We start from the raw sequence: 27,450 nt of genomic DNA on the forward strand, positions 1-27,450 counted from the left end.
CCTCTCCTCCCTCTCCTCCCTCTCCTCCCTCTCCTCCCTCTCCTCCCTCTCCTCCCTCTCCTCCCTCTCCTCCCTCTCCTCCCTCTCCTCCCTCTTCTCCTCCTCCTCCTCCTAGGACCTGGAAATCCCATCCTTTTCACTTTGCCCAGTGATTGGCTTCTGCCCTCTTTATTGACATAATCAAAAAACAATTGGGGAACCCGAGATTTTTAGTATCAGCCCCTCCCGCTACGGGTGAGGGGTAACAAGAAGAGAGCGAGAGGTCTGGCAGTCTTTGGTCATGCAGGTGGCCTGCTATTTTAAGCATTGAGCACACTTATCCATTTTGTTGGGGTTTTAACCTTACACTGTTTCTTTTCTTGTTTATTTAGGTAGATATCTTCCCGTCCTTCACACACACACACAGTACAGCGACTATTTTACATCCCATGATACTTCTCATACCTAGTGCCCTGCCGGTCGGCTCGCTCTTGAATGGTATAGTCATGGTAGACTGTTAAAGAACAGTAGAGAGGCTGAAGACTAGGAACTCGCGTATAGCCAACACACAGCACGGATACATGTTTAGAATGCTGAACCTACTGCTTGCTTTATGCTTTGCATCTGCAGGACTTTTAAATTTCCGTTGGCACAAGGAGGCTACTTTTAGAGTTTTACTCTTCTCCCATGGCCACTTGGGTCAGCATCCTGATAGAGTTTAAGAGAGGTTTGGGGGCCACTGGTTTTATGAAAGACTGATGAGAGCTCTCGGCGATTATTAGGTGTATAAGACTAAGCATACTCGCCAAGCCGGGAGTTCAAAGGTAGAAAAGACACACTAGATTCCTCCCATTGTTAATGGTGCTCTCTGCTTCTTTTTCTCTATTTGTTCTCCAAAGAGCCCCGGCCAAAGGCCTTCTGAGTTGTTCAACTTTGCCACGTAAGAGATGTCTTCATCTATTTGGATGGAACGACTCCAAATTCAGCCAAGTCCATTGGAAGCAAGACGAATGGCTTCCAGCACACCTCCTTTGATAATATTTGGGTGCCTTTTATACTTCTCCATGAAAAAAAAATTGTTTTGCTGTGTGGCAAAGCAGTCAAGCAAAATTTTTTTCAGCAACTTAATTTAAAAGCGAATTGATCATTCTCCTGAATAGACTCCCTCTTTGTTTGAATGCAAAAACACTCTTTTCATGCATTTCCCAAAACACTGCCCTCCTTACCGCTACCTGAATTTCCACTAATGTCACTTAATAAAACAAAACTGTACTTTTTCCTAATAGCAGTATCCAGTATAACTCTGCTATTGTAGGTCATATGCGGCGCTCCTTTTATCTAAGTAATAAATCTGTAATTTGTGAAACTTGTTCCCAAACTTTAAAGCCAGTTCTCAAACTTTAAAGAACAGTTCTCTGTTCTTTCTGGCATAGAGTTTGGATTTTATTTGCTTCCAAATAAGTTTTTCCAATGGAGAGATTGGGGTCTAGGAATATTTATTATATTATAAATAAGGCAAAAATGGAAAGTTCTGTCTAGAAGGTAGAATATGACATAAATCTTAACGTTCATTTGAGCAACCATTTTATGACTTTTTAACTTAAGTCCTTAAGTTAAATAAAGGATAGATTTACTCTCTGTGTTGTGGCAATGGTACACACACACACACTTACACGGTAACCATGGGTAGACCTCTTTACAATGGTAGGTAAATTTTTCAAAAAAGTCAGTGTCAGGACTACATGAAATGTTGTTTAATTTGTAAGCAACCTTCAAGTTAGAATTTTTAAGATGAAGTTAAACAAGTAAGTGGGAAAGAATCCTGATGAGGCAGCTCAACAGGTAAAGGCTCCTATAGCCAAACCTGGCAGCTTGAGTTCAATTCCAAAGACCCACATGACGAAGGATAGAACCAACTCCCAAAAGTTGCCCCCTGATATCCACAATGGACTCGGTGCCACCAAAAACACTAAATAAAGAAAAGATAAATTTAAAGCATAATAAAAACTTTACAGACCCCCAAAACCAAACCAAGTGTGAAGGAAATGACATACTTCAGGGATGTGGGCACCATTATTATCCTCAGTAAGAAGGCTAAGCAGACAAGGTTTGCTCCAATGGCTACCTTCTGCTGATAACAGCCAAGAAACTGTTAGGACCAGTTCATGCTAGGAGACTTCTTAGATCCAGAATCACAGCGGCAGCAGGAAAACCAGAATGTGTACCGACTTCCAAAGAGACCAGAATGATACGCAAAGTCCATAGTGTCGAAGCTGCTGCCGATAAGGTATTGGCCATCTAGAGAAACCCATTCAACTTCATCTCTCCCTGCTCTGTAGTCCCAGAGCTAAGGCTAGTCAGAAGATAATGGACCAAGAGACCCATGCCTTCCTGGCCTGCGGTATTCAATGCCATAGAGAACTGAAGGTTCCTGCAAGTTGCACTTCCAGGATCTAGCTGAGCTCCTCCCCGATCCAGTCTTCCAACATTATTATTGGGGGGGGGGTTTGGAAGAAACATTCAGAAATGACTTTAACGCCGGCCAGTTGTAGTTGTTCTTCTCACCCATTCAAGGATCTGAGCCAAGAAGCCCTGTGTGAGCACAGATGCTCAAAACCGAGCTCCAGTGTGCCCAGATCAGTGGCCATCCCTACCCAACTGGAACTGTCTGTGGGTTCCATGCTTGCTTCTAAGTTAATGCATTAAATGTCACGAAACAACAGACCACGTACTGGAAATATGGGGAAAGCAGAAAAACTATTTCTTTGTTATTATCAGTTCTAGTTCAATAATGTGTTAATCTCAACATTCCAGTTTTCTTCTTAACAAAACCCATTGAAAACAAACAAAACAACAACAAAAGCAAAACAAAGCAACCCAAAAACCAAAACCAAAACTCTAGTTTCTTACCAAGATGATGTTAACGTCTAAACGTATCACATACAGGAAGGCAGTTTTAACTTCCAAGGTGGAAAAAGCCCAAAGGCACGTTTCCAGGGTAACAGGAGATAATGTATCTCCTGTAGGATTTGAAGTTTCCTGCTCTACCCACGCAGGTTTTTAATGTCACTCTTTAATTAATGAAGTCGCATTAATAAAGAGTTCCTATTGATTTTGGACACTCGATATCTACTACACCAGGATTTGCTGGGCTATTGCTGCTATTTTAGTCCCTTCGCTGGCACGACTAACCAGAACATAGTTAGTTATAGTGGCGTTCGGCATCAAGTCCTTTCACTGTGCCACCTTAACCATGTTATAAACTAAAATGTTTTAGTGATAAACACCACGGAATCAAGTGCAGAGGGAGGGTGGTGCGGTCGATAGAAGTCATTGGAAACACCTGGATCTCTGGAAACTGGTGTCTTTCTCATCGATTTTTTTTTCCTGCAGGGACAGAAATACTATTCATTCTCCCCCCTCAAAGGACTTCATTGTAAATTGAATTACCTCTCCTGACAGCATTGCTTTCATGAGTTTCCTTCAGATCCCGGCTTTCTCTTCCACAGGGGAGCGCTCATCTGTCTCGCGAGCTGACCCTCCCCCTTCAGCCGGCCAACTTAAATGAACTCATCTCACTCTGCCACTCTCTAAGGGAGCAAACACAGTGGACGTCTGGAACCTTTGGGATCACTGCTCCAAACCAAAGAAGGGGATTTGGCTAATGGAAGTGCTGTTTGGGCTTCATGAACCCAGTATTTCTTAGCTCACTGTCCATGCAGACAGAATCTCAATTCAGCTGTGATTCTCTTATTATCCTCCAAGAATTCTGCGGTGACTATAGCATGGGACAGTGAGTTAAAGCAGAAAATGGTTTGAATGGCTTCTGTGCAGTCTCCATATTTTCCATATTGTAAAATAAAAATTATGCTAAATGTACGTAAAATCACATTTTAAAAAAACCACTCAATACACGTGCATGGACTGTAATTCGTTTCTATAACTAACCAATCCAAAGCTCTACGGACAATGGCAGAACCCCTCGACTTGCCTATTTCTCGGGTTACCATGGGTGCTCTTTATTAGTTGCCTGCTATTCCTATGTTTCTAGCATAAACCATGTTTTTAAGATGGTGTGTGTGTGTGTGTGTATGTGTGTGTGTGTTCAGAAGCCAGAAGAGGGTGTCAGATGCCCTGGGGCTGGAGTTAGAGCAGGAGTTGTGAGCCTGTGAACTGAACTCTGGCCCCCTGGAAAAACAGCAAGTGCTCTAACCACTCTCCATCCAGCCCCCACGAGCATCGAAGCTCCATGGTTAGTTATCCGTAACTATTTTCTGTATTGGTGGTCACTGAGTAGCAAGATTGTTTCATAATGATCGCCATAGTGGGGAACTGGAAATGTTTACATTGTAAAGTTTAATGGCTTCTTGTCATTCCAATGTTTTTATTTTGTGTTGTTTTAAGCTTTTGTGCTTTTCTCTCTATAAACTGAGACCTTAAATATAAACCTTTCAGACTTAAAGGCAGCATCCTTAAATTTGGGGCTTTAAAGTGTCTTCTTTGCCCTTAGGTTTCTATTTCATCAATCACTATTTATTACATCACAGCTCTACAAATTCTAACTAAAAGATTTTTTAAAAAAATATTGATGAGCCAAGTTGCTGAGATGGATTCTCTAAGGGCTGGTTGCTAATTGTTTTGATATATCGTACCTCTCTGTTTTTCCCAATACTTTCAGTGGACAGCAACTAATAATATTGTTGAAGTTAAATAACCTTTTGAGCAAGCTCTAAATAAATGCTTTGAGCATTTTAGGGACTCTCTTCTCTCCAAGCATGGTTCAACTCCATTGGGTCAATCAGAGAATGTGAATTATGCCTGTATGATATCTTAGATGTCTGGGGCTTCAGAGCTCCCAGAGAGAAAAAGCTCACACTCCCATCACGTGGATGCTCCATTACGCAATGCCTTCTCAATCGCTGCTTCCCTGGTACTGACCCATAACACCTTTTGTTGTAGGCAGAATACTTCTACGAGTTCCTGTCTCTGCGCTCCCTGGATAAAGGCATCATGGCAGATCCAACTGTCAATGTCCCTCTGCTGGGAACAGTGCCTCACAAGGCATCAGGTGGGTGGTCTTTTGCTTAGGAGAAAGGTTTGCTCGTAAGATTTCATGGGGGGGTGAGGATCCATTTGCCATCCATTAGAGGATCATGGAATGCTCTCCTGAGGAGAGCTGTTTAATTGGGGGCAGCTTAGTCATCCTTTAGGCAAAGGATTAGCATGAGGATAAAGAAATGACGGGCTTACACTTTCTTCATATCCCAATATAGCCCAGGCCACACCTAATTCATTAATGACTCTAGCTAATTCTTTAATAAAGGAAGAAAGATAAAAGAAGGTAAACATGCCTGGTTAGATGGATATCAGCACAGTACACACAAACGCAACACAGGTTCAAAGTGGTTGGGAGCAAACGGTACCCAAGACTAAGTTCCCCAACGTCAGCACAGTGCCAGAAACCCTTCAAGGGACAGACGGACATCAATCCAAGCCTCCAACTCTCTCCATCCTGTTTGGCTGAGAAAACTTGTATATGTGATTTAGTCCTAGTTTTTCATCTTGTGTGACACCCACACAAGCGATACCCACACAAGCGTTATCCAACTTGATCATGGTGAGACCAGAATTATAGCTCCATTTTTTTGTATAAGCTTAAAAAGTGAAGGGTCACGCAACGTAACCAATACGTACAAAGGCAAACATTAGTAATCAGAGCCCAGGATTTCTGGTCTTTAGGAAACAGAAAGTGCCCCTGTGTTTTGTCCAGTCCTGTTTCAAGGACCTATGTTGTTACATTTGACACTTCACGATCAGCACCATTTACGGACCTTTCTGGTAGTTCTTGCCCTTGTAAGGATGAAACTATTATAATATACTATGTTATAAATATATTATTGTTTGTTTCTCTGTTCCCTCATTTTTTGTTAATGAGATTTTGTGTTTAGAGTTTTCATGCTATAAACACCATGACAAATATCCTTTGAAACTACTAGATCTCACTGCTATAAGGGAAGGGGTCCCATTTATCTTACTATAGCTCCCTCCTAATGCAAGGCTCAACAGACAGACAGACAGACAGACAGCACACAGAAAGTCATTTTATATATATATACACACACACACATATATGTATATATACACTAAATTCTTGGTGCACAATTCTTTATTGTAATAGATAGTTGGAAGTCATATTTTTTGTGGCAAACACCATGGTGTTAACTATTAATTTTTTTAAAAAATGTATTAAACTGCTCAAATGCCAACAGTACGTTCCTAAAGGCTATACCTATTATGTGGCCATGTGTCTGATTCACTGTAATCTCATCAAGGTAGGTTATTAACTACATAAACTACTTTGCCAATTTCAAAAGTGAAAACTGGCTTTTTCTCACTGTTCTTTAATTTGGCTTTTAAATTTTCCTACCCAGATAGAGCATCCTCCCTGATTTTAGTAGACTATGTGTAATCTCAGCGCAGCCTACTTATTTTTTTATATTGAGATAATAGTGGTTTTATTAGTTTTTATTTGGGACGTATAAACTTGGTTTCCTTATCTTTTACCACTTTTTTCAAGTTATTGTTTATTTTATTTATTATGTATTTATTTGTTTGTTAGTGGGAGAATTCATGCTGCCAAATTTCTCTTTTCCCTTTGCAATTGTCCCCATTCCTTTTCTGTTTCAAAATTAAGTCCCATTTCAGAAAGCTGCCAAGTGATCAATTAAATGTACTTCTAGTATCCCATGAAACTTTGTTTTGGCAGTCGATGAAAGAAGAGCGGGAGCCCGTGTTGTTCTTCTTGGTCATCGAGAGGTTCCCATGCTGTGCCCATACATCTCCATGCATAATGTCAGCCATGCCAGTGGCTTTACAGCATTTGTTTTTTGTTTGTTTGTTTTTTGAAATAAGTAATGGTGACCCTTATTTCTAACGTCATTCTTCTGGGAATGTTAAGTAATTTGTCAGCTGTCAAGCGAGAATCCCTTCAGGAGCTAACTTGAACCTGTGGAGTGATTAGGAAATGAGGCCCCTTTACAGAAACTGGGTTGCTACGGTCTGCCGCCCTTTCCAGAGGATCTGCGGTGTGGCACGCTACTGAGACTTGAAGGTAGCCTTTCTAGATCCCGGGCGAGGAGGATCTTAGCTCCTTGCTGTCATCTTCCCAGTGCTGTTGTGAGCAGCAGCCTCCCAGGGAGATGTGAGACCCAGTGCAATTGCTGCAAGACCCAGGGCATTCCTGCCCAACTAACTGCATAGGAGAAGGAGCGAGACCCAGGGCATTCACTGTGAGACCCAGGGCATCGCTGCCCATCTGCATGGGAGAAAGGGTGAGGGTTTGTATTCTGGAGATTCCAGTGCCTGAGATTCTACTCCAAGCACACAGATGTTTCCACTCCACTAAGATGGCATCCTCAGAGGGGCTTTACTACCTTACAGAAACAGCAAGCACCCAGCTCCGTAAGTTCTCGGGATCCAGTCACTACCTGCGCTCCTGCCAACGGCTGCAATGGTGCTTCTTTTTAGCCAAAGATAATTCTGTATAAATTTTTTTCTTAATCAGTCCCCCCCCCTTTTTTGAGACAGGGTTTCTCTGTGTAGCCCTGGCTGTCCTGGAATTCACTCTGTAGATCAGGCTGGCCTCAAAATCAGAAATCCACCTGTCTCTGCCTCTCAAGTGCTGGGATTACAGGCATGCACCACCACTGCCCAGCCCTCTTTTTTTTTTTTTTTTTTTTTCAGAAGCTAAGAATGAACACTTAGCATGTTTCTCAGTATCCAACTTATATTTTTCATTTTTTCCCTTTCTTTTTTCTGATTGGTAAAACTCATGGAAGCTCACGGGAACTCATTAAAAGTCATCAGCTCAGCTCATTACATGGCTGTGTAGGCTGAGCCTCCAATAAAACTCAAATCATTTCTAACTCCGTGCTTGCATCTGACATCTGCCTAACTTTAACCACTTGGGGTGTCTGGTAAAAGGGTTCTTACTAAAATTCTACTTTTTGGAGCTAGCAACACATCAAATATTGGGTACGTGTTGAAAGAATGCCTTCACTGGAAATATTTACATTCAATATCACTTTCTAATACTACAAAATCTAGAAAAATAACACTTAGAAGCCGGAGAGATGTCCCCACTGGCTTGCCACACAGATCTCTGGCAAAAAGCTGAGTTTGGCAGTGCCCAACTATCATGCCAGCACTGGAGAACCTAGAACAAGAGGATCTTTAGGGCTCGCTGGCCAGCCAAGCTAGCCAATGGCAAGCACCATCTCCAGTGAGAGGCCTTGTCTCAAAAAGTATGAAGGAGGGCAAACAGGAAGATATCTGATATCAACTGCTGGTCCCTACACACACACACACACACACACACACACACACACATACACACACACATAAATAATAAAATTAAATTTAGAGAGAAAAGCAGATGCCACTTTGAATAGTGAGAGATTTTAAAAGGGAACAGGCATTTTTTGGGGGGGAGGTACAGAGTGATACCCCACATGGACACACTCCACTCAGCCTGCATTTACCTTTCACGTTAGTGTGTGCATGTATGTGTATATATATATTTGTATTTCTTTTCCCCTTTTCATTTAGAAGCAGATGTAGGGTTTGTTTGCAAAGCCGCAGGTGCGAGAAGTTTATAGGGATCTCAGATCATTGCGGGGCAGCGATTCGTTAGCCTCATTAGCTCGGTCACCACAGTAGGAGAAGCAAAGGGACCTTGAATTATTAAAAAGTAACCAAATCAGCGTGCTTTGCTCCTGAGCATCCAGGTAGCTTTCATTACGGCACCGGGCTGTTTTATACCCCAATCTGCTAAGCTGGCCTTTTATCCCATAGGAGCCTTTGTACCTGGATATCTCTTGATCTTTAACAGTTATGAAGTGCCTGCCTTCTGGCACTTGAAGAGAATGAAAACAGGAAACACAAACTGTGGAGTGGCTCAGTAAAATTACTGAGTTATACGCATATTTTTCCCCCATAAAGCCAAGGCCATGCCTCTTTGAACACTCTGTCACTGCGTGACCAGCACAATGTCTGAGGGATCCAGTGTGTAGAGGTTTTTAAGTGTGTGCTAATGTTGGAGGGTACCTTCCTGATTTCTCTGGGCCAGGAAAAATGGCCAGTGTTTGCTGAGAGACTGAGAGTTACAACAGCTTGAAGCACTGAGTACTTAGGTTGGAAAGCCTTATATCCATGTGCACGTGTGCATGCGTGTTCCTGGGGGGAGGGGGCGGTGCGTGCTAGAGCACGTGTGTGTGTGTGTGTGTGTGTGTGTGTGTGTGTGTGTGTGTGTATGAGTGTGGAATTCAGAGAACAACCTCGGGTGTCACCCACAGGAACACTGTCCACATGATTTGAGAGAGGCATTGCCCTGGAGTTCACAAATTAGGCTCTGTTACCCAGCCAATAAGCATCCAGAGATCCTCCTGTCCTTGCTTCCCCCATGCCGGGATTACAAGCATGGGCCACCATACCCAGCATTTAAAAAACATAATAGTTTTTGTTAGTTCTTTGAGAATTTCATGGCACTTGTTTTCATATTTACACCCAGCCCCGCAGTTTCTCCCCAGGGCACCCCTGCCTATCCACCTACCCAATTTCTTGTTCTCGCCCACTCTACATATACATATACGTACACGTGCATTCCCCCGTCCCTGTGCTGGACTCTTTGTCTGACTTGAGCTTGCGTAGGTCTTTGTGCTCACTGTCACAGTCTGAGTTTGTGTGTAGGGCTGCCCTGCAGTGTCAGGAAAGCAGCTCCCCTGTAGTCAGCCACTGTATTAGTTAGGGTTTTACTGCTGTGAACAGACACTATGAGCAAGGCAAGTCTTATAAAAAAACAACATTTAATTGGGGCTGGCTTACAGGTTCAGAGGTTCAGTCCATTATCATCAAGGTGGGAGCATGGCAGTATCCAGGCAGGCATGGCGCAGGAGGAGCTGAGAGTTCTATGTCTTCATCCAAAGGCTGCTAGTGGAAGACCGACTTCCAGGCTACTAGGGTGAGGATCTTATACCCACACCCACAGTGACACACCCATTCCAACTAGGTCACACCTATTCCAACAAGGCCACACCTTCAGATGGTGCCACTCCCTGGTCCAAGGATATACAAACCATCACAGCCACCATTCTGGCTCTCACAGTCTCTCTGCCCCCTCTTCCCAGGAGATCTCCGAGATGTGAGTGGATCCCACGCACGCTGAGCTATTCGTCCTCTGCTCTCGGTAGTAGACTACAGAAAGCACTTGCGCGCACCCGGCATCTGCACTGGGTTCTGAGGATCAGATGCAGGCCTCCATACTCACAAGGCAACCACTTTACTGACTGAGCTCTCTCCCAAGCCCTTGTCTAATCAGGGAACAGGTTATAATTGTGTGATGCTGAGATTGAATCCCTGCTGCCCCTCAGCTCCTTCCTTCCCTTAAGGGAAGTAGATCAAAATACGTTTTCATTTACTTCTCTATAAGTCCGTTTATGTGCAGTCAACTGTGTATCAAGACATACTCGAATGCCACTCAAGTGACTCATAGTTTTTCTAAACTGGTCTCTTTCAGCCCGCTTTAGATTACACAGTGCAGCCTGCACTGAATTGCACATCGTCTGGCTTTGTTTTATTCAGCCTTTGGTAAAAAGCAGACCTCTATGTGCAGGCTTATCCTTGCTGAAGGACATGGCTCTGTTTCTAACTCTTGGCAATGCCAGGGCCTGCAAAGGAACTTTTGTTTTGCAAGCACATAAGTATGACCAGGTTGTGTGCTGGTGGGAGCAATTCCCAGCTCTCTTCTTCTTCTAACTCTAGGAGGAAGGAATAGCCGTAGGCCAAAGGGGAAAGGTCTGCTCTGGTTTTTTAATAAGATGAGTCCAGGCTCGGTAGCTGTGCCCACCATGCAAAGCTCTATGTACACTTATGACAGTATTTGCATTTGCTTGCTTCCTTGTTTATTATTTATCTACTTAAGGCAGAACTGGAGTTTAGTTGTCAGCTAGATCAGTCTTCCTCAGTGGGTGGTGTGATAAGCCACTATATTCTGGAAAGTTCTATAATCAGTTTCTTGTACAGTAGTCAACATCTGATTAGCCCATATCACCTTGTGACTGTGACTATGATGAAATCATTGGCCTCTTCATCTTTGTTGTGCAGAAACATTGTGAGTTGCTACACCCTGCCTTCTGGCTTTGTTGTTGACATCTGGACAGGACAGGTACCCAACAGACATGCAAGTGACTCCACGTCCAGAAGCTAACTAACTCAGGAGACGAGGCCTATGCGCTGCATTAGCTTAGCACAGCAAACACTGCATTACGTGAATGTGTATCTTGAGAAAGAGGAACCCTGGTTGACTCAGTCACTACTGGAGTCCAGGCTGAAATGCAGACTATCTTCAGAGAATTCGTGATGATACTTTCAAACCAGAAGAATAAAAAATAAACAAGGAGCTATTGTTCCAAGGGCTCATTTAATGGAAATGATGTTATGTTATATTATATATTATGCCTGTTTCCGGTTCTCTGGGGATGGTAATTATTCCCGTAAATGTCTCATTCTAATGAATAAATGTATGCTTCCTTTTTGTGTCTTTAATTTTCAGACCAGAAAAAAAATTTTTTTTTTAATTTTTTGAGACAGGATTTTTCTGTGGAGACCTGGCTGGCCTTGAACTCACAGAGATCTGCCTGCCTCTACCTCTCAAGGGCTAGGATTTTAAAAACTTCCTTTAAATAAACAAAACAAATAAAGGTATGAAAACTGGTGCACCCCCATGCTTTGCAAGTTTCACAAAGAATGCCGGAGTAACCAAAACACCATCTCAACTCCAGTGGAGATACATGAAAATCACAGAACTGGAAACCTTTTGCTTCCTCTTGCTCTCTCTTCTTGTGATTTCTGCAAAACCAGAATCGATTGGCTAAACTGACTTCACCGGCTCTCTTTTCCTTTTAGTTGTTCAAGTTGGTTTCCCGTGTCTCGGCAAACAAGACGGGGTAGCAGCATTTGAAGTGAATGTGATTGTCATGAATTCTGAAGGCAACACCATCCTTAGGACCCCTCAGAATGCTATCTTCTTTAAAACATGTCAACAAGGTGAGCTCCCATGCTGCTCAAGAGAAAGCTTTGGAGGAAGCGAGAATGAGGCTTTTTTTGTTTGTTTGTTTCCTTTTCTTTGTATACTTTGTATTCTTTTGTATACTTTGTATACTTTTGTATACTTTGTAGGGAGCAGTAGTGTCTTAGTTAGGATTTCACTGCTGGGAACAGACACCGTGACCAAGGCAACTCTTTTTTTTTTTTTTTTTTTTTTTTTTTTTTTTTTTTTTTTTTTTTTTTTTTTTTTTTTTTTTTTTTTTTTTTTTTTTTTTTTTTTTGGTTTTTTGAGACAGGGTTTCTCTGTATAGCCCTGGCTGTCCTGGAACTCACTTTGTAGACCAGGCTGGCCTCGAACTCAGAAATCCGCCTGCCTCTGCCTCCCGAGTGCTGGGATTAAAGGCGTGCGCCACCGCGCCCGGCTGCAACTCTTATAAGGACAACATTTAATTGGGCCTGGGTTCAGGTTCAGAGGTTCAGTCTATTATCATCAAGGCGAGAACATGGCAGCATCTAGACAGGCGTGGCACAAAAAGAGCCAAAAGTTCTACATCTTGTTCTGAGGGCTGCTAGAAGACTGGCTTCCAGGCAGCTAAAATGAGAGTCTTAAAGCCCAAGCCCAGTGACACACCTACTCCAGCAAGGCCACACCTACTCCAACAAGACCACACCCCCTAATAGTGCCACTCCCTATGCTAAGCATATACAAACCATTACAGGTAGTAAACACATTGTCCATTAACAAGTACTAAGATTTTCTCCAGTTTTGACACCACATAGGAACCTTAGGGATTCCAGTGTGCTATCAAAGCATGGGCTCTTCTTTCCCCTTTTCTAACAGAACATTTAGAAGTCCCCAGGTATATCTTACCTACAGGCACAGTCTTCCCAGTTTCTTCTTCCAGTTCCCCATTGAAGGCATCAGCCACTACCAACATTCCTGCCCCGTTGAAAGCCACACTACCCATGTCCCTGCTGAATGCTTGGCACAGTTCACAGCCACAGAAGATACAAAATCATGATCACACAACGGTCCTGCCAGGCAGGGCCTCCACACCTCATTGCTTTACCCTGGGTGCCCACTCACCACAGGGCATAGCTCCTTTTCCCTCCCAGCATTACCTTGGAGCCAGTCCATGCTCTAAACGAATACAAATATAGCCATCTGCTCTCTGGCAGTGAAGTTAACATGCCTTACTCCTCTGGTGTGAATTTAAAGAGTTAATATATGTCTTGGTTAGGGTTTCCATTGCTGAGACGAAGTACCACCACCCAAAAGCAAGTAGGAGAGGAAAGAGTTTATTTTTCAGCTAAGTGTTCATCATTGAAAGGAGTCAGGACAGGAACTCAAACAGGGCAGGAGCTGATGCAGAGGCCATGAATGGATGCTGCTTACTGGCTTGCTCATCATGCCTTGCTCAGCCTGCTTTCTTACAGAACTCAGGACCGGGCCACCCAGGGATGATGGCTCTACCCAAAATGGGCTGGGCTCTTTCCCACTGATCACTAATTGAGGAAATGGCTTACAGTTGGATCTCATGGAGGCATTTCCTCAACTGAGGCTCCTTCCTCTCTGATGACTCTAGCTTGTGTCTAGTTGGCACACAAAACCAGTCAGTACACAATACTTTGGGAGGTAGGCAGAAGGAAGGCAGAGTAAAAATTGTTTACTCTCCTCGTGTGCGACCCCTACTGTTGGAAATAAGATTGCAGGAAGAGGATTGAAGGCAGACCAGGGTGTGGAGGGAAGGTTAAGGACTGTGGGTATTCAATCAGTTACATTTGGTGCTCTGAAATATAAATGCAATATAAATGTCTCAGCCCCGCCTGACCTCGAGGGCACGTCTTTACGCCTTGTTTCTCTCTGGTGCAGCTGAGTGCCCCGGAGGGTGTCGAAATGGAGGCTTTTGTAATGAAAGGCGGGTCTGCGAGTGTCCAGATGGGTTCTACGGGCCTCACTGTGAGAAAGGTAAGCAAGGGTTTCGACTTGCTTCCTGATGAACGTGGACGCCATAGACGCCCCACGCGACTCAATGTTCTATAAAGCACACCTCTTAAAATTATTATTATTTGGTAATATTTTAAGGATCGGTGAAACTTTAAATAGCCACAGAAAACCTGTTGGAAAGTTGTTCTCCGGGTCAGTTTCTGTTAATGAAGTATGTGGCCAGAACTTCAGCCAGAGAGCTTTGAGCTCTGGCATCTTCTCTTTGTGCTCAAGCCTCTAGCTGACCTATATTTATTTACAGTGTTCTTTGTGGTACTCTTATGAAAGTTTTGAGGAGCTGACATCACAACTGATTTGAAATCCTTCCAATTAAAAACAGCTCAATTCCCAATTAAATCCATACCTGAGTATAAGTTACCCCTTAGCGTAAGCGGAAAGAAGGGCTGGGGATAATTTGAGTAGTGCATTTATTTTAGAGGTGACCGTTTCTGAGAACATTATATGAAAAGAGATAACAGAGAAATTACTAATCATGGACCTTTAAATTCCAAGAACTTATTTGACCAGAGTAAGAGAAAAATATATTTACCTTTAAGAAATATGAATATTTTCTTATTTGCATGGATTCTTAAGAATTTGAAAATCAAGGAATAGGGCATACAATATTTACAGTTAAGAAATCACAGCATAGTCAAGTTGATTCTGGGAAAGATTGAGTCAAGCACTCAAAGTAGAACAAATTCAAAATTCTTGTCTAAGAAATTGCCTGAGACGTTGAGAAACAGCCGGGTTAATGTCACAAAACAATTTTAATATAGAAAAGTTGTATATATATATAGAGAGAGAGTAAACACTTTAGAGTCTTCCACAAAACCTTAAGTTGTGGAATTTTTGTCATTGCGAAATGATCCTGTGCCAGAATCCTGTTTGGCCTAAACCAGAGTCCTTTCCCCCCACAAGCCCTGTGCATACCCCGATGTATGAACGGCGGTCTGTGTGTCACTCCTGGCTTCTGCATCTGCCCCCCTGGATTCTACGGTGTCAACTGTGACAAAGGTAATGGGATTTTTGTTGTTGTTAATTTTTTAAAAAGATGTGTGTGTGTGTGTGTGTGCTTGCACACAAGCAGATAGAGGCCATAAGAGGCCATAAGATCCCCAGGACCTGGATTTACAGATGGTTGTGAGCCTCTATGTTGTTGGCTGGAACCAAACCTCATCCCCTAGAAGAACAGCTTGTCTCCTTAACCACTGAACGATCTCTCCGGCCCCCAAATAAGCATTAGTAATGTCATCACTTTGTAAACATAGTATGTCCTGTGAGGTGAAGGTGGCGGCTGTAATAACTGGAACTCCAATTTGGATGTTGCTTGACCATGCAGAGCTTTAATTTACTCCCAGAATGCTCCAGTGCAGGGATACAGGCCAATGACCTAGACATCTACCTATGGTCCTCAGACAGGGTAGGAAGGCAGGGAAAGAAATATGGGGACAAAGAGAAGCCTCTCATCAGCTGCAAACAAAAATCCCAGCACAGTTAATATTTGCTGTGAAGGTTGCTGACATACAGATAATTCCTTTCCTAGACACTGTATGTTAAAGTAGCAGCGACTTAAAAGTCTCAGTGCCTATGACCTTGTAGAGGGCCTCATTCAATACTTTATTTGTAAAAGGTTGGGTGCCTCTTCCTAAACATGGCAATGGTATGTCAGACTTCACTCACAGGGAGCAGATTCCAACTTGGCCCTGAAAAGCTACCTGTCCACTAAGCCAGCCCACACTTTACAGTGGGAAAACATTTTTAAGTATTCTGTAAAGTATATGGATTTAATGAAGGTATCGTAGTATCCATAGCGCTGCTTGCTGCAGACTATTGATGTGTTAATAAGGTGTGCTTGTAAGCAGGCTAAGATGCTGCTTATAAGAAACATCTCTTGTGTTTGCTTGTTTAGCACAGAGCAATACTGTAGTTCCTGTGTTTGCTTAGCTTTTGTGTGTGTGCGCACTGGTTTTTAAAAGTTGGGGGCAAGTTAAAGCAAAGAGTTCTTGGTATGTTTTAGAGGAATCTCTTGAGGTCGTCTGCTGTCCTAGTACTTTCATACACATGTCTGGTTGGGTTCTTGACAAGCTCTGTGATACGGGAAGCAATGGACCTCACACTCTCAAAGAAGCGCACGGAGGTTTATATGGCTTGAATCCCATGGCCCAAATCCATTCCCTTTGCTGTACCTCACTGCCTGTCACTCTATCTGATCAGGTCCCACCTCCTCCTAAGTGACCTGAGACTTGATCAGACAGCTTGGGTCATGAGTTTTTCCTTCTTTCAATTTGGAATTAGATTACTTGCCTCCTGTCTTCCATCCTGCAACTGGGATCATAACCAAAAGCACTTGAATCGTTTTTATTGTTCAAACCACACTATTAGACTAAAAATAGTTTAAATGCGTATTCCTAAAGACTAAGATGACAGTAGCTTATGACAGTAGCTTTTAACAGTAAGTCAGTAAAATGACCCAGAGCTCAACTTCATTTATTCAGATTCAACATTTGGAACCTCTGCTATTTCAAAACCAAGTATTTCTTGGAATGCATTAAAACTCAGCCTATAGCAGAGCGAGTGGAAATAGAGCAAACCTTCCCAGACTTGAACAGTGAACTCACACCCACACCTGTGATCAGTGAAATGATTGCTGACACCTGTCTATTCAGCTGTGGCCATTGTTGCCAGGGCTTATATAATAAAAGGCTTACTGAAGTCTTTTATCCAGCCTGGGCTGCTTCACCCCTCTTTATGCAGGCTGGTGGTTCCCTGCTTCCCAGAGGGATATTGATGCTGAACTTAGTACAGACAGCTGACAGGCATAGCGTGGTACCACAGAGAACTCCTGGACTCAAGCAATCTTGTCCCCAAAGTGTCTGGGACTATATATATGTATGTGTGTGTGTGTGTGTATGCATATACATGCACATATATGAAATATATATTATATGCACATATATACATATACACATACACACGTATATACATAGACATACATATATATGCATACACATGTGTATACACACATGTACACACATCTGTATGTATATATTATATACACATACATACACACATATATGTATATATATTATATACACCCACACATACATGCAAACACACATATGTGTGTATGTATATATATGTGTGTGTGTGTGTGTATATATATATATATATATATATAATGCTACAGTGTCACAAATACTTCAGAGTCATGAAGGGAAAAATATGCATTTGCATTTCAGTACATTTCAAATTTCATAATATTTTGCCTTTCAGATGAAAGATTTTACTACGTGTTATACCCTTTTTCTTTTAAAACTTATTTGGAAAATCTGTTGAAACTCTACTTTGTCTTACTAGAGACCTGGGAGCATAAAATACATTTACTTTATGGGCTCAACAGAGGATTCTCCTATTATCCACAACAATAGGGAACTGCTGAGATGGGGCTTAGTTGGCATGGAGGTAGATGTTAGCACTGTATTTTGGAACAAACATTGAGGAGTCATGTCCATTGGCCTTGGGGACATCTGCCACAAACTTTAGGAAATAACTAGTTAAGCGCTGGCCAATCTACCCTCAGCCACAGTGAAAGTTAGTGTCTCTGCTTCTTCATAAACAAAGTGTGTGTTAGTTAGTCCACATTCTGTTGGGATAAGAAATCACCCGAGGGTTCTTGTTTTTGTTTTTTCCGAGAAATGAAGCCAATTAAGCTCACAGTTCTGGAATTTCAATAGCATGCTACCATCTGTTTGGCTCTGGTGAGGGTCTCAGGCCACATCCCAACATGGTAGCTGGCTTCACGGTGGGAGTATTTGCAAGGAGAGATTACAGGACAAGGCAAACCCAGAGAGCTTCAAGGGCTGGGCGACCCTATACCATGCTACTACGGAGGTTGATGGTCCCTGTGTCCTAACCACAGTCCATTAAATCCCACTTCTGAGTGATCCCACCCCTTCTTCACACTGTGCTCTGGTGACCAAGGTCAAAGCTCACCAAACCATAGGGCAGAAATGTTGAGTCTTGGTCAGGATGGCAGAAGAAGGTTAAAAATACTAAGAATAATCAGAAGAGTTGATTTGAGCGCTGTCCTGGTTGGGGTAACTATTGCTGGGATGAAACACCATGGCCAAAAACAAACTGGGGAGGAAAGGACTTTTTTTTTTTTTTTTTTTTTTTTACACTTCCACATTCCTGTCCATCATTGGAGGAAGTCAGGATAGGGACGAAAGCTGGAGGCAGAAGCTGATGCAGAGGCCGTGGAGGGAGGGATGCTACTTACTGGCTTGCTCATCATGGCTCGTTCAGCTTGCTTTCTTATAGACTCCAGGGATGACACCACCCCTAAGAGTCAATCACTTATCAATCACTAATTGTGAAATGCCTTACAGCTGTATTTTTCTCTACTGAGGTTCTGTCCTTTCAGAAGGCTCTAACCTGTATCAATTGTCACAAAACTGCCAGGACAGGAGTGGTATTGATGCCTGTAGCTCCTCATGCTGGTGGCTAAGGCCGAAGAGTCGTGAGTTAAAGAAAGACCAGCAAGGGCTACATAGCTGTGTGTTAACTCAAGAAGAAGGGAGTTGAGCAATCAAATTATTATATAGCCAGATTTAGCACGTTCTGTTTCAAGTGTGCCGTCAGGCCCACTGTCCTTTACATAGCAGTGGGCGTCAGGACCAGTGGGGTGTGGAACAAGAGAATATTGATCCTAATGTTCTCTCGCTCACTCCTACACTGGGGAGACATACAGATGAGTGGGGAGACAGGACTCACTCATAAGAACAACTGCACAGTCCTAAGAACACTGTGTCCGAGTGGCAAAGAGCCAGACCAGAGTGCTGCAGTTCCTAAACTCTCAATCCCGTCCCAGAGCGATCAGCCTCTGCTCAATTCTACATCATGATGCTAAACGCACCCTCTCCTTCCTCCTGGAGGTGCTTCCAATCTGAATGCTGTTTGTCGGTTAAGAAGCCTGATGTTCTGGGACGACATTTTAATGGAACGTCTTTTCCACAAAGCACACACACATTTTAAAGTCTCTGACTTTAGCACCGAAAGCCTTTATCCATATGTTTTACATGACACAAAGACAAAACTTCCTAACTTCCTAACTTTGTAACTGAGACTGAAAAAGCTAAGCTTTAACTTTTAGTTTTGGTCACCCCCACCCGCTTTGAGGCAGGGCCCACATAGCCACATACTCCAGGCTTCAAAGTTACTATGTATCCAGCAGTGAGATCCACTTCCCCTGCCTGTCTACCTCTGGGACTCCAGGCAAACGCTTCTACCCCCAGCCCAAGCTCCCTTTTAACCTTCTTTACTGACAGATGGAAGCTCCCCCCTTTTCACTATTTCCTCTCTTCTCTTCCCGTTTCTCTACCCTCTACTTTAAGTGCCAAAGATCAGTGAAGTTCAAGAAACTGAAGCCAAGAGGGAGGGGCTTGTGCTGAGAGACAGTGTGTTCACTGCTCAGGATAAACAGGCTTTTCACTGCTTGGAACGTCAATCTCCCAGGCTCAGTCACGGCTCCTCCTCATCCTCCCGACCCACCTTAGCCTCTCTCTCTGGAGGCAATTAGAGTCTTTCTCCAAGTACCATCGCAGTCTCTTTTAAAATCCTATTCATTAAAATGAACCTCCATTCATCTCTGGGAGAGCCACTTCCTCCTGCTTGGAACCTGACACCTTTGTCTCTTCTCCTTTATCTAACCCAGAGAAGTTTTCTCCCTTCATCTTCCAACTTGATGCTTTCGAAAAAATTTTCTTGGATTTGTAGATTTTGTTTATAGAGCATAGATTGTATTTACTATACCTTTTTCATAGGAATGAATGCAATGTGTTGACAAGCCTATTCTCTCTTAGATTCTGACGTAGAGTCTTTGTAATTTGAATGTGATTATGATTTGAATCGATTGTTTCAAAACTGTAAAGCGAGTTGCTTATTATGTAAATGGGACGGGATTAGACACACACTGAAGAAGTATCACCCACTTTAAGTGAAATTTTTGCCAGGCTATTAACTTCTTGTCTCACAAAGCGCCCTGTCGTTCATTCCACCAGCAAACTGCTCAACCACCTGCTTTAATGGAGGGACCTGCTTTTACCCGGGAAAATGTATTTGCCCTCCTGGACTCGAGGGAGAGCAGTGTGAACTCAGTAAGTACACACTTCCACATTCTTTTTGGCTTAGGGGTGGGGCTTTGGGCGGGGCTTGGGGGTGGGGCTTTGGGCGGGGCTTGGGGGTGGAAACCTTTCTCCTGCTTCCTTTTGCCACTGATAGATCTGAAGTCAAGGTAGACCTAGGACCTCCTGTGAGGTCCTTTTTTTTTTAATGTTTGCTCATTTTTTAATTGGATATTTTATTTATTTACATTTCAAATGTTACCCCCTTTGCTGATCCCCCCAGAAACCCCTATCCCATTCCTCCTCCTGTTTCTATGAGGGTGTGCTCCCACCCACCCATTCACCCACCCACTCCCACCTCCCAGCCCTCGAATTCCCCTACACTGAGGCATTGAGCCTTCACAGAACCAAGGGCCGTTCCTCCCATTGATGCCCGACAAGGCCATCCTCTGTTACATATGCGGCTGGAGTCATAGATCCCTCTATGTGTATTCTTTGGTGGGTTTGTTGTTGTTGTTTTGTTTTGATTTTTTAGTCCCTGGGAGCTCTGGGGCCTGGTTGATTGATATTGTTGTTCCTCCTACGGGGTTGCAAACCCTTCAGCTCCTTCAGTCAGTCCATCGCCAGTGGATTCTTTTTACTAGATTCAACTGCTGCCCTCTTTGTCTGAAGGCTAGGCCAAGAACTTTTTTTCCCAGAGGCTCAAGACAAACGCTCTGCCTACCCACAGCACAGAGGGTTTCTCCTGCCAATCACCTTGAGCCTACTGACCCATCTCAGAAGAAAGGATAGACCCAGTGGGGGAAAACAGTGCACAGCAATGAAAACAACAGTAACTCCACACCCTGAGTGACTCCCAGGGTTATATTATGTAAAAGGAGGCAGACAAACAAAAAAACCTACCCAGAAGTCCGCGGTTTTCAAGTTCAAGAGTACAACCTCAGTGATGGAGGCTGGAAGTGGGATTGCCCATTGTGGGACCAAAAAGAACTTAGGGGGTTCAGGAAATGCCCGTGTGATCTACAGCAGTGTTCTAGAAAAATTAGCTGAGCGGTAAGCTTAAAAGTGACACCCATTCTGCCCGTACTATACTGGGCTGTCATGTTTCAATACAAAAAGCTGAAAAATGGAATCGTAGCACAGTCTAGAGCTCTGCAAACCACTCAGATCTCTCTTTGAAACTTGGAAATGAACCCATTCGGTCTAAGCATCACTGTGACGCAGAAGACAATTAGCACAGAAGCTCACAGAGGCCTGAACCATCCAGCTGTTGAGCCATAGAGCCACCAAGCCATCCCGTGTGCCTGCTGAGCGGTCTGCCTCGGCCTTCTCCATGTGTGTTGGGGGGAGTCCTTCCCAGCTCTACAGTCTCTAAAGCACTGCTGTGCTTGCTTGGTACAGCCACTGTTTCCAAAGCTGAGGTGGATTCAAAATTGAATAATGCTAAGTTCCTATTCTAACTTTCAACCTCTAATTTATTTGTGGGTTTTGTTTTTTTTTTTTTAATGCTTTAATGAGTAGTAGATGAAGTAACCATTTTTATAGAGTTCAAATGAAATAGCTCTGAAGTTTCCATAGAACATGTAATTAATTGTCAGGATGTGGTTTCTGCTCTTATTAATTACTCTTTCCTGATAAACACATCTTGAGCTAACTCCCCTCACTTTCCCCCCCCAATGCTCAGCCCCAGGCATGGCACACTTAGTTTGTTTATGAGTCTTTGTTCCTGGTCTCATTTCATGTAAAGGTGTCTGCCCTTATGCCTTTGTGTCTATGAACCTTCCTCAGGTGGAGGTCCTCTCTCCCTCTCTCTCCCTCCTCACCCTTCTTCCCCCCTCTTCTTCCTCTTCCCTTCCTCCCGTCTCTTTCCCTCTCTTCCTTCTCCAGCCTTCTCTACCCCCCTCCCTTTACTGTCTTTTTCTTTTCTTTTCTTTTTTTTTTTTAAATTCTAACTGGACCAAAAATGCAGGGTTTTGAAAACTCATCATAGATTCAACCACAAGTTTTATTCAAATCCCTTTAGGAAACTTCCTGTTAGGTCTAAAAGAAATAAAACAACTCTACCAGGAATAAAATGGAGGCGGGGAATAGGTGTGGAGTTGTTTCTCTCAGAGTCTACAGTCAAAATGCAGAATTGAACTATTTATTCTTATTTTTTAGTGACTCTATATAAGCATACTGTAAGACAGCATTTTAAACTGTATCATCCTGCATTTCCACGAGTCAATGCTGTGACCTATGATTTCAAACCGCTTTATCATCTCGACCTACAAACAAACAAACAAACAAACAAACCAGCAAGCAAACATTCATAATTATGATTATTAAAAATGTCTCCAAGTCCCCTCATAACCCCAGGGCCTGCCAGCCTCCAGTCTACTTTCTTTTTTTTTTTATGTTTTTTTTTTAATTAGGTATTTTCCTCAATTACATTTCCAATGCTATCCAAAAAGTCCCCAATACACTCCCCCCCCAGTCCCCCNCCCACCCACCCCCACCCCTTGGCCCTGGCATTCCCCTGTACTGGGGCATATAAAGTTGGCAAGTCCAATGGGCCTCTCTTTCCAGTGATGGCCGACTAGGCCATCTTTTGATACAAATGCAGCTAGAGTCAAGAGCTCTGGGGTACTGGTTAGTTCATAATAATGTTCCACCTATGGGGTTGCAGTTCCCTTTAGCTCCTTGGGTACTTTCTCTAGCTCCTCCATTGGGGGCCCTGTGATCCATCCAATAGCTGACTGTGAGCATCCACTTCTGTGTTTGCTAGGCCCCAGCATTGTCTCACAAGAGACAGCTATATCTGGGTCCTTTCAGCAAAATCTTGCTAGTGTATGCAATGGTGTCAGCGTTTGGAAGCTGATTATGGGATGGATCCCTGGATATGGCAGTCTTCCAGTCTACTTTCTTTCTCTTTAGCTTTGCCTGTTGTGAACGTCTTGTAGAAACGGGGTCATAGGAGATACAGGGTCTCGTGCCCAGTCTTTCACTTAAGGTCACTATTGTCAAGGATCATGAATGGAGCAGAGGATGGCAGCCCTTCACGCCTTTTCACTGCTGAGTAGCATCCAGCGGTGTGGATAGACTTAATGTGTTTATTCATTTGCCAGATGAAGAGCATTTGAATTGTTCCCACACCAGGGTTATTTGAACAACACAGTTGTGAATATTTGTGAGCACGTTTCCATGTAGACTGGTTTCCATTTTTAAGTGTGTGTGTATGTGTGTGTATGCTTTTGTGTGTGCATGTATACATGTGCATGTGTCTGTGTGTATGTATCTCTGTGTGTGTCTGTGTGTGTATCTCTGTGTGTGTCTTGTGTGTGTATCTGTGAGTCTGTGTGTATATCTCTATGTGTATGTGTGTGTGTGTGTGTGTGTGCCATAGCATATATGTGCAGATGAGAGGACAATTCTTGAGAGTCAGTTCTCTACTTCTGCCTCATGGCTCCTGAGGACTGGACTCAAGTCTTCAGGCCTGGTGACTGGTGACTGCCGAGTCATCTCCATGACCCAAGTTTTCCTCGAAGGAGAATTGCCAGGCCATAAGGGAATGCGTTTTCTGAGGTTGTTTCTCATTTCTCAGCCCACCAGCAACTCCAATGCCCTGCCCTCTCACCACACTCGATATTCTTTCTGAAGGACATGTATCTGTCTTCTGCTGTCTGTCAGTCTAATTTCCATTTCTCCTGACTTCTACCAGTTACAACACCTTCTCGAGATGCTGTCACTGGGTCAGTCAGAGCATCCTCAGATGCTAGGCAAAGCCAATAGGTTTCCTAAGAATCTTCCGTAGAACTTCAGTTAAAAAGGGTCTCAAAAATTATTCATGTCATATTATAACTAAGTTTAAGAGTAACTTAGCAGGGCCTTGTCATAAAGGCTCTCTCTAGAAAATAACTTGGACTGTTGAAGAAAATAATTAAAAGCCACTTGTTGTTGTAAGGCTCCGACATGGTGGTTGTTGGCCCTTGAACACTTTTGTATCTCTTTCATCCTTTTGTCTGTGAAACAGAGTCACAATATGAAGTTATCCCCCAGTCTCACGGGTGGGGGACATTTGATGTCCTCACTGTATGTGCCTATTGGTCTAGCATTACTCTCACAAGGACTCCTCCTCGAGTTATATTACAACACTGTTTAAACAGTTAAGTCTTCTTGTCCTTAGACAACACTTCATCTCTACAAATAGGCTGACTCCTCAGGATTTCAGTATACCCATGTCCAACCAATATAATGTGGCTGCAAAGTGCTTTTAGGCAAACATAGTCAATACCAAGACACTTCGGGTGTTCTACATACTGAAACAATCCGAGGGTGAGGTCGGATCCCGCAGTCTTTCAACTATCTATGGCCTGTCAGTCCCTGGGAATCACATTCCTGACAGGTTAGAGCCAAGAGGGACTGTCCTTCCTTCCTCCCTCTCTCCCAGCCGAGAAGAACTGGAGAGTCTTCATTTCCCTCTTACTAGGAACACAAGCATTCCCACGGAATCAGGGAGAAGACTCTACAAGTTATTCTGCATTGTTCCTGACTACCAAGTTCATACTCTAGGACCCCCCAGCCCACCTTCCCCACCCTACCATGCAGCACAGAGCTCACCAGCCTGTTCCCACAGAAGGGCCATGTGTCTTTGCAACCTAATGATCATCCCCCCTAGAGTTGGCGTGAACAACCCTGAAACGCTGGAGAGAATTTGGTGTCCTGATCCAGTTTTGTGGCTGCGCTGGGCACAGATGGTTCTGTGGAAATGTGGAGTCAGAACCTTTTCTTTAAATTAAGAGTTGGGATCATATTAAGCAGCAGAGAGTGTTCTGTAGGAAACAGGACTCTTTGGGACGTAGAGTGGTCAATCAAACGGGGGGTCTTTGGGACTGGGACTGTAGCTTAGTTGGGACAAGAATACCTGTCTAACACACACAAATCTCCTTGTTTGGTCCCCAATGCTGGGAAGGTGGAGATAAGAGGATCAAAAAGGAGTTCAAGGGTCTCCTCAGCTACACAGTAAACTGGAGGCTAGCCTGGGCTACATGAGACTCTGTCTCAAGAAAGAGAGGCGGGAGTTTTAGAGAGAGAGAGAGAGAAGAAAAAAAGCCAAAGTCTAGTCTATTGTAGATTTTCAAGGCTGTAACTTCCCAACGTTGTTGTGTGCATATTGTCTTTGTGACTAAATGTGCTTTGTCCAACCTATAAACAAATAAAGTTTTGGGGGCTAAGTACACAGTAAAAAATTAAGTGTTTGTAGCAAAACACTTTTTATACAAAGTTCAACTCTTTTGTCAAAAAACAGTGCTTATTAGTAAATAATACTATGGTTGGCTTCGTCTCAACTTTTCTTTGGCCATGAAGAAAGGAGTTCACGAGACAAAGGTGAGTTTGTTAATGGCAAAGATTTCATTAGTTAAAAAAAAAATCAAAGAAATGAAGAAGAGCAGATCCCAAACTGGTGACTGAAACCTCGTGGCCTCTGGCTGTCTCCCGGCTCATCATCTCTCCCTTGGCAGGGTGTGGCTTCAGCTTTCGGTTAACAGCCCCTTATCAGTGACTTCGAAAAAGTCACCCTTCAAATAGAAAATTCTAGATTGCAGAGGGAAAGAAATATGAAAGATGCTAGGCTAAGCTATCATCAGCTGAGGTTATAGACATCCTCACTTCCAGAAGAAGTGCTGTGTAGAAACCAGAAGTTATAAAAAATTTCATGTGGTTAAGTCAGTCATATGGTGCATTGTAGAACCCTGTATAAAAAAAACTACAAGCATTTATGAGCTAGAATAGTTTCAACTTTTCAATTTGTGCATTTGGAAGTTCATTCACTGTGGGAAAAGAAGCATCATATATCATATGATATATGTTATAAGTTATATGTTATAAGTTATATATTGTAATATAACATATATAATCATGTCAATAATTGGCTTGTCTCCAAAACAAAAAACAATATAAAAGCCAGCATAGACCTAAAAATCAATGGCAATGATGGACATTTCAAAGCATTTCTCCTCTCAAAGCTTTGTTATTCATTTGAAGGATGCAGTGACTATAGAATAAAGCCTGTGTTCCTTCCGTCCTTAGCTGCTTCTCTCTCTGTTGCAGGCAAATGCCCCCAACCCTGCCGAAATGGAGGTAAATGCATTGGTAAAAGCAAGTGTAAGTGCCCGAAAGGTTACCAAGGAGACCTGTGCTCTAAGCGTAAGTAGCACACAGTGGCAGTGTGGGTGCGGAGTAGCTGAATTAACGTCCTCTCGGGATCTATACAGTGTCCACACCTGCTGCGTGGTGTCTGGGCATCAGAGTTGAGCTTCCACCCTGATTGCTGTAGATGCGTCTTTTATTTAGACCACAGGCGTTGTGGGAATCCCTGAACATAAAATATTTATGCACACGGCCAGATCCTTTCATTGTCTTGTCTTGTTTGGTTTGCTTGTTTGTTTATCTATTTACGGATTTTCTTGAAAGGAATGCTCTCCCGGAATGTGGCAGTTTCAGAGCTCAGAGTCTTTGTGTGTGAGAAACACACGGCTTATTGTAAAGATCCTTCCTTCCTAAGGATTTTTGTCTTTCTCAACTCTGAAGCCGACTTTTGGCCAGAAAGTGACTAAGGAAAAAGAAACATAATGGGAGAAGCCAAAACTAACACAATCTAGAGGAAAAGTAGCTCTGTGGCTCTTTTAAAAGAAAGACACAGAAAAGTCAAGGAAACATGGCTTTGCTCTGCTCTGATTCTAGCCGTCTGCGAGCCCGGCTGTGGTGCCCACGGAACCTGCCACGAACCCAACAAGTGCCAGTGTCGAGAGGGCTGGCACGGCAGACACTGCAATAAGAGTGAGTAGCAGAGCTAGCAGAGCTCTGGGGAACGGCTTCCTCAGATAACCTGTAACTCAGCCCTGCTGCTATAAGTGACACCCTCTCTCTCCCCTGGGCCTCTGCTCATCTCTTCTACCAACTTCAAAGCCAACCTAGCTCTAGAATAGAAGGTCTGTAAAATGCCACCAGTTCTGTAAAACATCTCCAGAAATGTTCTCTGGGTTAAATTAATAATACATAATAATCCGACTAGTTCAGTAATTCGGTGTCCTAAGGAGAAAACTGATTAGTTAAAGTTGGCTTGCCTTCCTTCCTTCCTTCCTTCCTTCCTTCCTTCCTTCCTTCCTTCCTTCCTTCCTCCCTTCTTCCCTCCCTCCCCCCTCTCTTTTTCTTCCTTCCTTCCTTCCTTCCTTCCTTCCTTCCTTCCTTCCTTCCTTCCTTCCTTCCTCCCTTCTT

General features: G+C 43.3%; 1 protein-coding gene across 2 annotated transcripts in view; it reads left to right on the plus strand.

Annotated features, from left to right (window-relative positions):
* The window catches only part of Wif1 (WNT inhibitory factor 1), a 68,840-nt gene that overhangs the window by 37,945 nt on the left and 3,445 nt on the right, over positions 1 to 27,450 (plus strand). Inside the window, exons 3-9 of one of the 2 annotated variants that reach the window (XM_021174052.1) lie at positions 4,939 to 5,047; positions 11,941 to 12,081; positions 13,955 to 14,050; positions 14,990 to 15,085; positions 20,131 to 20,226; positions 26,284 to 26,379; positions 26,917 to 27,012. In XM_021174052.1, coding sequence (XP_021029711.1) covers positions 4,939 to 5,047; positions 11,941 to 12,081; positions 13,955 to 14,050; positions 14,990 to 15,085; positions 20,131 to 20,226; positions 26,284 to 26,379; positions 26,917 to 27,012 — 730 coding nt within the window. The remainder of the gene's footprint in view (positions 1 to 4,938; positions 5,048 to 11,940; positions 12,082 to 13,954; positions 14,051 to 14,989; positions 15,086 to 20,130; positions 20,227 to 26,283; positions 26,380 to 26,916; positions 27,013 to 27,450) is intronic. The other variant, XM_021174053.2, reaches the window with a different exon arrangement.

This window comes from Mus caroli, chromosome 10 (assembly GCF_900094665.2).
Source record: "Mus caroli chromosome 10, CAROLI_EIJ_v1.1, whole genome shotgun sequence".
Lineage (NCBI taxonomy): Eukaryota > Metazoa > Chordata > Mammalia > Rodentia > Muridae > Mus > Mus caroli.